The sequence below is a fragment of the Lonchura striata genome, chromosome 24, assembly GCF_046129695.1.
Source record: "Lonchura striata isolate bLonStr1 chromosome 24, bLonStr1.mat, whole genome shotgun sequence".
Taxonomy (NCBI): Eukaryota; Metazoa; Chordata; class Aves; order Passeriformes; family Estrildidae; genus Lonchura; species Lonchura striata.
Window position 1 is genome coordinate 5528680 of NC_134626.1, and position 11504 is coordinate 5540183.

Sequence of the window (11504 nt, forward strand, 5' to 3'; positions counted from 1 at the left end):
GCCCGGCCCCGCCCGCAGCGCGGCCCCGCCGGCCCCGCCCGCACACGGCCGCGCCCCCACACCCGGCCCGGCCTCGCCCGCAGCGCTCCCGCGGCCCCGGCCGGCCCCGCCCGCACACGGCCGCGCCCCCACACCCGGCCCGGCCTCGCCCGCAGCGCTGCCGCGGCCCTGGCCGGCCCCGCCCGCACACGGCCGCGCCCCCACACCCGGCCCGGCCTCGCCCGCAGCGCGCCCGCAGCGCTCCCGCGGCCCCGCCGGTGCCGCCCCCGCGGCCCGCTCTGGCCGCGCCCCCTCGGCCGCTCCCGGCGCCGCCGCCCCGCCCCGCGGCGCCATGTCGGGTGAGGGCAGCCGCAGGGTCACACGTGCCCCGCCCGGCCGCGGCCGCCTTTAAAGTGCGGCGGGCGGGCGGCGCGGGCAGCGCCCGGCAGCGGCCGCAGGTGAGCGGAGCGGGGCGGGGACGGGGATGCTGTGGCTGCCCCGGCGCCGGGGATCGCTGCCGGCGCGTCTGTGTGCCGGCTGCTCCGGGCCTGGCGGGGTTAGCTGAGGTGAAGGCGCGATCGAGCTGCAGTGACCTGCCTGGCTCCGACCCTCTCGCCGGCACTAGGGACCGCAGGTGCTGCTCCTCGCCTTCTTCCGGGGCTGCCAGGCTGTCTCCGGCCCGTCGCGTGGCCGAGCCGCTGCCCCATCAGCTGTTCCGGCGGTGGATGCAGCCACGGGCCCCGGGCGCCCTGTGTGCACCCTGTGAGAAGCGTGCATCTGCTGCAGCCGAGTGTAGCGAGGGTAAAACTGAGCTTAGGGGAATGCAGACTCCACGCTCTGTGTGTCGGTGTCAGCTCAGGGCTGGGAGGAGTTTGAATACCACCAGCATCATAAAAACACAGCAGGTACATCCATGGTGAGCCATCAGAAAGGTGCTGAGCCACGGATCTTTGAGCTCTGCAATGTGACAAAGACAGGAGCAGGAGTGTTGACAGGCGTTATAAATCGTCTTACTTTGCTGCTGTTCTTGTTGTTTAGGCTTATCTTTTTTCTCTTTGCAATAACTAGAAGCATCTGCCAACAAATCTGTGATGCATATCATGGTAAGGAAATTGTTCCAAATGCTGCCTGTAGACAAAAATCTAAGTTTGCCTTTTTCATGTCTTCATGATTTGATATTGCTCGTAAGGTAAGGCCCTTTCCTCAACAGCCAGTCTCATTTTATAGAGATTGTCTTTATACATGAACCCTTTTTCCATGTGATGGGTGTTAAAATCTCAAATCAGAAAACAAAGCTCCTTTGATTTGCCTACAGGGCTGTGCCATGCTTGCTAGGAATGCGGTATTGGGAGTTGACAGCACGTGATTGTGAGCCGCTAGCTTGATCACCAACGTGTGCTTGGGGATTAATTCTCCCAGATTAGTACATGTGGATGTCAGGCAGATTCCTCTGAGTTTAGTCAGGGCTGTGACTGTGCACCCACTTGGGTTTGCTTCACTTGTCAGTAGGCCTGTGCTGCTGAATTTTACTGCAGCTGCTGTGTTGGTATACAACAGGTCTAAGGCTCCCAATTCCTCTTGGAACAGAAGGCCTGCGGTTTTTTCTCACATCTCCTGCCAGCTGGAAAGGTTCCTCAGGTGGTAAAAGTAGACTTTCTCTCAAAGGGTTTTGCTTGATTGGCAACTCAAGTGTAAACAATAGAAGATGAGTTCAAAGTCTTCTTGGCTGAACTAAACCCACAGACCTTATGATAAGGACTGAGAGTGCGGTGGTTCACGCAACTGCTTCCTCCAAAACAGGCTCCAAAGTTATGTAATGCTTGGACAACATGCTGCTTCCCAGTGACAATTTTAAGTTTTGGCAGGTACTGAAGCAACACAGATCTAAATTTAGTGGTAGCTCTTCCATAACTGTCTGTATTCCATACCTCATTTTAAAAGCACAGGATGTGACATTTTGCAGAGCTAAGTGGAGTTGGGCATCCTAAGCCTGCTTGTACCCCTGACCTGCAGTGCTGTTTTGCTCTCTGAACGCCAAGGAAACACAGCTGATCTTGTTGCAAGACAGTGAGATGAGGATGGTCTCTGGTGGCCTTGTTTCCAAACAGCCACAATTGTTGAAAAAGGGAACAGTGTGCCTGGTAAAGAGTTGAGTGTCTGGAATGGGACTGGCTTAGGGGACAATTGTCTGTGGAAATGGTGTGTCTTGTGGACAAGGCTAATGGTTGGAAATGCAGGTGTGAAGCCAGCAAAGAAAAAAAAGGACAGTTTGTGGGGATGGCCTGGTCAGAGGGGATTCTGTACTTTGTTTCTGACAAAGCAATAGTTTGTGCATTCTTGAGTATCTGCCCCACTAGCACTGACTTTCCTGCCTACACTGTAAAGCAGTGCTGCCTTTTGGGAACAAACAGGGTGGAAACTCTGAGGATGGATACAGTCCAAGAAGCAGCTGCAGTAGACAAAAAAATATCTGCTGGCATGCCCAGCCCAAGGCCACAATCACTATCAGCACTATCTAAACATATGCTTTTTCTTGTGTTTTCACCAGATTTCCCACTACAGCTTACAGTAGAAGCTGGCAAAAGGGACTGATGGCGATGAATGTTGGGTCTTGACATAGGTTTCTTTAATCATCTGCTGCTTACCCCAGCAGTACCTGCTCGGTGCAGAGACCCATGTAGCGATCATACTCTTTCTGCTCCCCTCTCCAGAGCTCTCACCATGGTTAATGAGACCCAGCATACCTGCAGTGCCAGCTCCAGCTCCAGGTCTGATGGCGGCAGCAGCAGCGGAAGCGAGAGCTCCAAGGACAGCTCGCGCTGCTCCACCCCCGTCCTCGACGCTGACCGCCACGAGCGGCTGCGGGAGAAGATGCGCCGCCGGCAGGATGCTGGAGACAAGTGGTTCTCCCTGGAGTTCTTCCCTCCACGCACAGCCAATGCTGCTGTCAATCTCATCTCCAGGTGGGCACTGCAGGGTTGGAAAGGGGAGAGGGGAAGTATCTGTGGTGGAGGGCAGGGAAATAGCTAACGAGGCAGGCTCTGCCCCATGCTGTCTCCCCTTCCAGGTGACGAAGCAGGTAATGGGGCTGTGCTTTCCTGCTGAGGAGGGTAATGGACACCAAGTAACTTGTCTTCCTTGGAGGCCCTGAAGAGTTAAGTGTCACGGTGGGATTACTGAGTGGCCAAGTTGTTTCCCTGCTCCCATGCCCTGGGAAGATGGAATAACCCCAATGTCATGTTCTGGGTCTGAAGCACAATGCTGGGGCAGAAAAGTACCTAGTAAAAGCAGAAAATATTCCTTGGTGGACAGTGTGGCAAAATCTCTGAAACAGATTTCTATTTCCTTTCAATATTCATCCAGGCACTATGGTTTGTGCCTCAGTACTAGAGTTTTAGCCTCTGACATAGGTATCCACATCTAAGTGCTAAATGAAACCTGATAGGTCACAGCAGAGCTAGGAGTTATTCTGGAGCCCCAGGAGCCACCATGGACTTACCTGGTGGACAAAACGGTATTTCATAATTCTTTTTATAATTGCTATAAGCCAATGCCATATGTTGAACAGAAGGGCCTGTTCTACCTTGGAGCAGGAGAGAGACAAGTTGGGAAAACCTGTGGCCTCTGCAGTTCAAGCTGGCAACAGAGGGCTGCAGCATAGTCTCCTATTTCAGAAGGAATGGGATTTGCACTGCTGTCTGTCACCTGTATCAGTCTATTGAGCATGCAGGGAGAAAGTCTGTTGTACAGACAACACCTCCATTGCCTCTTTTATATGAAATCGTAAGCTCTTCCCCATACAGCCTTCAAGGATGGCTTTCCTTATTTACATCAGCCACCTACTAAACTCTAAACAAGACTTCTGTAGTCTGTCCTGTTGCTGTCATCCAAGCTCTCTCTGCCTGCTGCTGGCATTCTAGCAGTGAGCAAGCTACTTGAGGTACAGGGAGGGGATTTGGCTATCTGGTGCAGGCTAACACAACTTTAAACCCCACAGGTTTGACCGCATGGGAGCAGGTGGTCCCCTCTTCATTGATGTGACATGGCACCCTGCAGGGGACCCAGGATCTGACAAGGAAACCTCTTCCATGATTATTGCTAACACAGCAGTGAACTACTGTGGCCTGGAGACCATCCTGCACATGACATGCTGCCACCAGACCAAGGATGACATCACAGGGCATCTGCAGAAGGCCAAGCGGCTTGGGTTGAAGAACATCATGGCACTGCGTGGAGGTGAATCCTTCTGTCCTGTGATGTGTAGTGCAGAGGCTGTGTTGCTGTTGTGTTCGATTCCAGAGTAAAACCAGAGAAGATTTAGGGGCTCCTTCTGCAGGAATTAAATGCTGAGACTGTGTTTCACCTGAGCCCTATGTTAGCAGTCCCTTCAGCTCCAGGGCAGACAAAACCAGTCCATAGGTAAATCTGCAGATTTGGGAGTTCATCTGCCTTCCTTTCGATACCAGGGTTTTACAGAACTAGCAGATCTGAATTCAGCAAACAGTTGGAGAGAGAGCTGTGGATTTGTTCTCTTTTCAGATCCTGTTGGTGAGGAATGGGAGGAAGAAGTAGATGGTTTCAACTATGCTGTTGATCTGGTTAAGCATATTCGCAATGAATTTGATGATTACTTCGACATCTGTGTGGCAGGTAAATGCCTTCTATTGCAGGGTGGCTGAGACAGGGAAATCAGCTCAGCAGTCCCTCCCTGGACCTGGGCTGTGACTGTACAATCAGAATGGATACTTCCTAATTTCTGCATGTTGTCCTGACAACATTTTTCATTTTTTTCCCCCCTTCTCCCCAAAGGCTACCCCACAGGTCATCCTGAAGCAGAGAGCTATGAGGCAGACCTGAGGCACCTGAAGGAGAAAGTATTTGCTGGGGCAGACTTCATCATTAGCCAGCTTTTCTTCCGATCAGAAACATTTCTCAAGTTCATGAAGGATTGTCAAGCCATTGGCATTACCTGCCCCATTATTCCTGGCATCTTCCCTATACAGGTGAAATCCAGCAATTTGGATTTAGGGAGGGAATAAGGATCTAGGATGTTAGGTATCTTTGGGTCAGGGCCTGAGAGAGGTCTGTAAATATCCTCCACAAAATTTCAGGGAAGAGAGACTGCTGAATGTAGTAAGTCTGTTGGTGGTTTGCCAGATTAAGTTCTTAGGCAGCTAATAACAAGCTGAAAAGGTTTCTTGTGCCCATATGGCAAAAAGGGATATAAAGGACAACGACCTGCAAGTCCTGAGATCACTATCAGTATGCTGTGCTCAGGCAAGGACGTGGGGAGAAATCACCTAAAGTGGCATGACCTGGACTGTGTTGCCATCCTAGAGATGAGGCCTGGGAGTTGATTCCAGGAGCCCCAGTTCTAAATCTCCTGCCACAAAAATCGAGATAAAGTACCCGTGTTACTGGGATGGCAAAAAAGGGTCTTGGAAAAATTGTAATCTGCATCCTCATCCAGGGTTACCACTCCCTGCGCCAGCTGGTGAAGCTCTCTAAGCTGGAAGTGCCTCAGGAAATCAAAGATGTGATTGAACCCATCAAGGACAACGATGCAGCTATCCGGAACTATGGGGTGGAGCTGGCAGTGTCCATGTGCCGGGAGCTTCTGGACAGTGGAATGGTGCACGGGCTCCACTTCTACACCCTCAATCGGGAGGTGGCTACCACTGAAGTCCTGAAGCGCCTGGGCCTATGGAATGAGGACCCAAGGTGAGCAGAATGTGTTGGCTTCTGTTACTTTCACTTTTCTGTCCATCCATCCCATCCACTGAAGGTACAAATAATGGATGGGTCAATACCTCTACTCTCCTTTTTTCCTTTTTTTTTTTTCTTTTATCACCTTTTGCATTTAGTAGTTCACCTTCCCCAGATCTCCAACAAAAGCTGGTTCACAGATCTCCAACAAAAGCTGGGAGGAATAGAGGAGACAGCCAAAGGAGGAATTTGTTTTAGTCAAGTAGCTTTAAAGTAGGCATTGTGGGACTTAAACTCAGAGCTTAGAGCTGCCACTTGGAAGAAGCATGTTTTTGATGCTCATCACAGCCCCTTACTGGTTAGGGCTATGCTCCCACTGTGGATTTCTAGGGTTTTCTGCAGCTGAGAAAGGGAATGTGGATTTCTCTCTGAGTCCACAGGCTTCAACACAGACAGGAAGAAGCAAAGGAAAATTGACAGCTGTTTTTTTATTTTTCTGTGAAGTAGCTTCCCATAGTGCTTTGCCCTTACCTTTTCCAATTTTAGGTGTCTGTCCTGTACCTTAACATTAAATAGACCCTACTGAGGGTGAGGGAACTGAGTAGGAAATATATTCCATAAAGGAAGAAGAGTTCCCTGTCATACTTCTTGACAACCAGAACTCTTCTCAGCCCCTGTTATTTCTCCCCAGGGGCAAATTGCACCATGGGAGAGGCTTCCAGCCTTTAATGGAAAGTCAGCAGAGGAACTGTGTTAACATCTGCTCATCCCCTGCAGGCGGCCTCTGCCTTGGGCAGTCAGCGCTCACCCCAAGAGAAGAGTTGAAGATGTCCGGCCAATCTTCTGGGCCTCCAGACCAAAGAGTTACATCTATCGAACCCAAGAGTGGGATGACTTCCCCAATGGCCGCTGGTAAGCTGTCATGTGCAGTAAGGCAGAGCTGTGGTAGGAAAGCCTCATGTCCTGGGCACACATGAGGTAGCTTTGTAACAAAGTGGTCCCCCGTTGCTTGGATTTGGGTGAGGTGAATAGCACCAAGATGTTGAAACTTTTGGTGTCGAGGTGGGTTTTGTTGTATACTTCTCTTGCTGGTTGGCTGTCTTCGTGCATCACCAAATCAGCTCATTTTCCTCAGTGACTTCAAGTCTGTGTCTTCTCCCCTTACAGGGGTAATTCTTCCTCTCCAGCTTTTGGGGAACTGAAGGACTATTACCTCTTCTATCTGAAGAGCAAGTCTCCCCGTGAGGAGCTTCTGAAGATGTGGGGAGAAGAACTGACTGGTGAGGAAAGTGTCTTTGAGGTGTTCACATGTTACATCACTGGAGAACCCAACAGGAATGGGTACAAGGTGAGAGGCCAGGAAAGGATGGTCAGTGTGGCACAAACAATAGCGCACGTTTCCTCTTGTTCCTGGTACCACATTGTTTTTCTGAAGAAGAATTGGCAGTTCTCTGTCCAAAAGGATTTCCTGGCACACTGGTTGAAGGAGGTCCAGCAGCCAGAGTTAAGGCTCAGCATAAAAGGAAAGGTGCTACAGTATGATAGGACCAGTACTGACTGATTTCAGCAGTCATTCTTGCAGTTGAGCATAACCCTTGAACCAAACCTGGAAATTCTCTTCTGAAGCAGGTGTGTTTGAGGCTATTAAGGCACTGCTGAGTTGCTTCAACACCCAGATGGTAATCAAAGAGTTGTTACATCCATTGTAAGCCATCATTTCTCCTCATGGTAGGTCACTTGTATGCCTTGGAATGACGACCCTCTTGCTACTGAAACCAACCTTCTGAAGGACCAACTGGAGAAAGTCAACAGACGAGGAATCCTGACCATCAACTCCCAGCCAAACATCAATGGCAAGCCATCCACAGACCCCATTGTAGGCTGGGGGCCCAGTGGAGGTTATGTTTTCCAAAAGGTACTGTAGTACTCTGGGCTAGGCAGCGAAGAGTTTGACCTAGTTTGGCCTCTCTTAGGCTGGGAGGTTGCAGGCTTACCTCCACATAATCTTTCTGCACACACCTATCTTACTGCACACTTGTGAGATAAGGCAAAGCTCCTTTGGTATCTTAGGAGCCACAATACCACCTCTATGGCTGACTTCACAGCTATTTTCCCCCTCCTCAAAATACCTATTGAACATCTGTAGAGTTTCATGGTTTTATTCTGAGCAAGTAATTGTTGGCAATTTATTTCTAGAGCAGGACTGTGACAATTTATATATACATGTGCCTGCCCACTGCATCTGATTCAGTGATGTAAAAAGCACCCAGATTTTTCACAAAATTTTCACAAAAAAAGAGGTAAATTCCCATTTACCTCTATCTGGTGGTTTCTCTATTACCCAGCATCTCATGGTGATAAAAAGATATTTTAAAATTTCCTCTGTATGTCGGAGATCTCCACAGTTGCCCCCAGCCCATGCACTGTGCTGTACTGTTTAGACAAGTGTCACGTTCCTGCCCTGGCGTGCAAACAGTCATGCCTGCCATGCCTGTCTCCCCCTGTCAGGCATTTCAGGCCCTAGAGCCTTGTCTAATGGCTGTGATTGGAACATCCCATCAAGGTAAATGCCAGGCAAGTAGCTCATACTGAAAGACAAAGCTTCCTTGTTCAAAAGGGATCCAAACCAGTAAAGCCAGAGACCAGCAGATGGCAAATGCATTTATGTTTTCAAAGGAAGAAATTCCCCTGAGGTGAGGGAAATCCATCATCTCATGCAATTACCAGGAAATGAGGGAGGGGAAGCAGTTGTTGGGAGCAGCCAAGCACAGAATTTGGTTGTATAAGCACATGGGGAGAATTGTGAACAGAAGATGAGGACAGGGAGTGGTGCTTGGGAGAGCCCAGCTGAGACCCCAGAGTTCTGCTCTCACCAGGCTGGGCTGCCTTGGCAAGACACTGCTGTAAAATAAAGTTTAAGCTCGGGCTTTTTCCAAGCATTCTGACATAACTGCTTCCTTATGCAGCAGTTGTGGTAACTCTGGAGTTTGTTCCTGCTTGTCTACTTATGTGGATGTAAAACAGGAAGCATGTAGCTTCCTGGGCTGTTCCCTCTGCTCTCCCCAATTATTTTTTCACCTAGCTCACTTACTTTGCTCAAACCTCTGTAGTTTGTGTTTCTGGGAATGAACCTACAAGGCAGACTAGACTCTACAAATGTTGTTGTTTACCTGTATTTGTCCAGTTCTGTTGTGATTTAAGGCTCTGATTCTCTTCCCCCTTCTCCATCCCTCCCTGCAGGCATACCTGGAGTTCTTCACCTCCAGTGAAATTGTCACGGCATTGCTCAAAGTGCTGAAGAAGTATGAGCTGAGAGTGAACTACCACATTGTTAATGTCAAGGTAAGGCCGTTATTCACAGGACACTTTCACCACCTTGGGAGAGAGACAAATACCAAATATTCAGACATGAGGGCTGATGAAGGGAAGTAAAGGAAAGGGATGAAGGGAAAGTAAAGCACATCACCTGTGGTGTGCAGCAGCTTTCTGGTCCCTAAACAAGGAGAGGGTAAATACACTTTTTCCAGCTAACTCAGTCCCTCCTCCAGCAGTTGCTTCAGAAAGGTTTTCCTTCCTTTGGCAGGGCCAGAATATCACCAATGCTCCAGATCTGCAACCCAATGCTGTCACCTGGGGTATCTTCCCAGGAAGGGAGATCATCCAGCCCACTGTGGTGGATCCTGTAAGCTTCCTCTACTGGAAGGTGAGTCCTACCTTCTGTTGAAAATGTTGCTGTGATGCCCTGGAAGTTCAGAGTGTTTGGTTTAGTTTTAGTCTCTGACACTCCTCACAGTTGGGGGCTGTTTATACTGACTTGCAGAGGTACAGGTCTTGCTCCTCCTACTTCCTCAGCTCCAACAAGAGCTGTTGCCAGACACAAAGCACCCAGTAACGGGACTGAGAGCTGCTACTGTCACTGTACCAGGCCTTGGAGTGCTGGACAGTGGCTCTTCCTCCCCTCTTACACACACAGGGGCAGCATTGAGCCATCCACTGTACTGCAAATGTGTCTCCTTTCAGCTCTGAGCACTTTACGCTGACTGGAAAGCATAAGGCTCCTTGCTCAACTCTTGCCGTTTTTACTGTGAAGAAACCAGCCACAGTCTGGCCAGCGATGTGTAACACTGGCTATCCTAACTTAAGTAACATGAGGATGTTTCACAACTGGCAATTTTTTTGTTCCCGTGGCAGGACGAGGCCTTTGCGCTGTGGATCGAGCAATGGGCCAAGCTCTATGAAGAGGAGTCGCCCTCTCGCATGATCATCCAGTACATCCATGACAACTATTACTTGGTCAACCTGGTGGACAATGACTTCCCACTAGAAAACTGCCTCTGGCAGGTTGTGGAGGATACTTTTGAGCTGTTGAACTCTCCAACTCAGCAGTGAAAATTCTTCTTCTCATCTCCTACTTCCTCCTTCCATCCACTGACTTCGGGGAAAGCAGCAGCTGCTGTGTTGACAATGAACACACTCCTAAACCATGACCGGGGCAGTGCTCTGATCACAAAGTGACCCACACTTTGTGCTCTTGTGTCCCCAGCACAAAGGCTCCCTGAGCCATTCTCACTGAACATCAGCCAGAACTACCTGAACCTCTCAGCTGAGGCTCCAGACTAAGCCCAAAGGCCATGGTCTGCAGCATGAAGAGCTGCTAATCATGGTTATGCTAATTACAGTAACAGAAAACGGATTCTGGTGACTTTCCCCTCTGGTAACGTTCCTGTGCCAAAAATGCTGGCGAGGGAACAGAAACACTCCTGTCAGCTGTACCTGTGCAAGGGGATTATATCAGCAGTTACCAAGCTGGAAAAGAAGGTCAAATTGCTTTTATATTGCACTCTTAAAATGTATTTCTTCACAGTTCATCATCAAGCACTTTTGTACTCACTCCAGAAGAAGGTTCAAGTTTCATTCCTAACTCTTTCCCTTGTATTATATTTCCTGTTATGGGAATTTCCATTCTGGATAACAGTATTTCCTAGATTACATACAATAAAATTCATGCATACAAGTGTCTATTTTACTAGGTCATGCTCTAGCAGAGACTTGTGTTGTTTGCTAATTCATCACCTGGCACGAGGGAAAACTTTTAAGAAAATCAATTTTTTCTGGGACAGTTCTGCCTTCACTTTCAATGCATTTCCTGAGTATGGCCCAAGTTCCACGGTAGAATGGAGAAAGTGTAAATCCTAGAATTTACCAAAAGTAACCAGCTACACCATTTAGCTCAATTCTGCAAGGTCACATATTCTTTTCCAATGCCTGCAGGGAAAGATAAGCTTAGGTCAGGAAAGATAGGTTATCTTTCTAATGACTCTTAACAGCCTTAGGCCCCAAGGCATTGGAATAAGGGGCAGGGGAAGCTGCTGAGGCTGCTTTGTTTACTTAACAATCCTGCAAAGCTGCCACAGGCTAGGAAAACTACCTTGGAGTAGTTCCCAGTGGGGTTTCAAGATCCCCACCATGCTGTGAGCATCTCTTTCAAACAAGCACGGAAGAAAAGCCTTTTCCAGATTGTTCAGACCCTCTTGTTACAGCTGTCCAAGACCGGGCTCATATATCCAGGGTAATTACAAGGCATCAATCATAGAGGCAAGTAATGGGAAGGCTGGGGATCAGACACGCCTGTCTCGCCTCAGCAAAGCTTTTGGTGCTCAGCTGTTCCCAGCAGGTTTCTTCATACCTTGCCCATTCAGCACAGAAATGAACCAGCAGGAAGCAGTCAGGAGGTTGGCCACCCACTGAAAGGCTTAATGAAGAGCTGATGGACTAGACAGGGGGAGGAGGTGGGAGCCATGTAGAAATCTGACCCCCCT

General features: G+C 49.4%; 1 protein-coding gene across 3 annotated transcripts; it reads left to right on the plus strand.

Annotated features, from left to right (window-relative positions):
• The first annotated feature begins 327 nt into the window (after positions 1 to 327).
• MTHFR (methylenetetrahydrofolate reductase) lies at positions 328 to 10699 on the plus strand. Of its 3 annotated transcripts, none has more exons than XM_021547225.3 (12): positions 328 to 437; positions 2691 to 2942; positions 3977 to 4215; positions 4519 to 4629; positions 4789 to 4982; positions 5450 to 5700; positions 6463 to 6597; positions 6853 to 7033; positions 7418 to 7600; positions 8926 to 9027; positions 9269 to 9388; positions 9877 to 10699. In XM_021547225.3, the coding sequence occupies exons 2-12, from the start codon at positions 2701 to 2703 to the stop codon at positions 10072 to 10074; spliced, it is 1956 nt and encodes a 651-aa protein (XP_021402900.2). In that variant the 5' UTR covers positions 328 to 437; positions 2691 to 2700; the 3' UTR covers positions 10075 to 10699. The 3 variants fall into 3 exon arrangements, with proteins under 3 accessions (XP_021402900.2, XP_021402898.2, XP_021402901.2); XM_021547226.3 differs by lacking the exon at positions 328 to 437 and adding an exon at positions 3047 to 3133 and having other exon boundaries at positions 2833 to 2942; XM_021547223.3 differs by lacking the exon at positions 328 to 437 and having other exon boundaries at positions 2501 to 2942.
• The last annotated feature ends 805 nt before the right edge of the window (positions 10700 to 11504 follow it).

Bases quoted from the DNA above. Each gene is read 5' to 3' on its own strand.
- MTHFR (XM_021547223.3), top strand. From the start codon at position 2,581: ATGTTGGGTCTTGACATAGGTTTCTTTAATCATCTGCTGCTTACCCCA. The intron at 9,028-9,268 runs GTAAGGCCGTTA...TTCCTTTGGCAG, and splicing joins ACCACATTGTTAATGTCAAG to GGCCAGAATATCACCAATGC. The intron at 9,389-9,876 runs GTGAGTCCTACC...TTCCCGTGGCAG, and splicing joins TAAGCTTCCTCTACTGGAAG to GACGAGGCCTTTGCGCTGTG.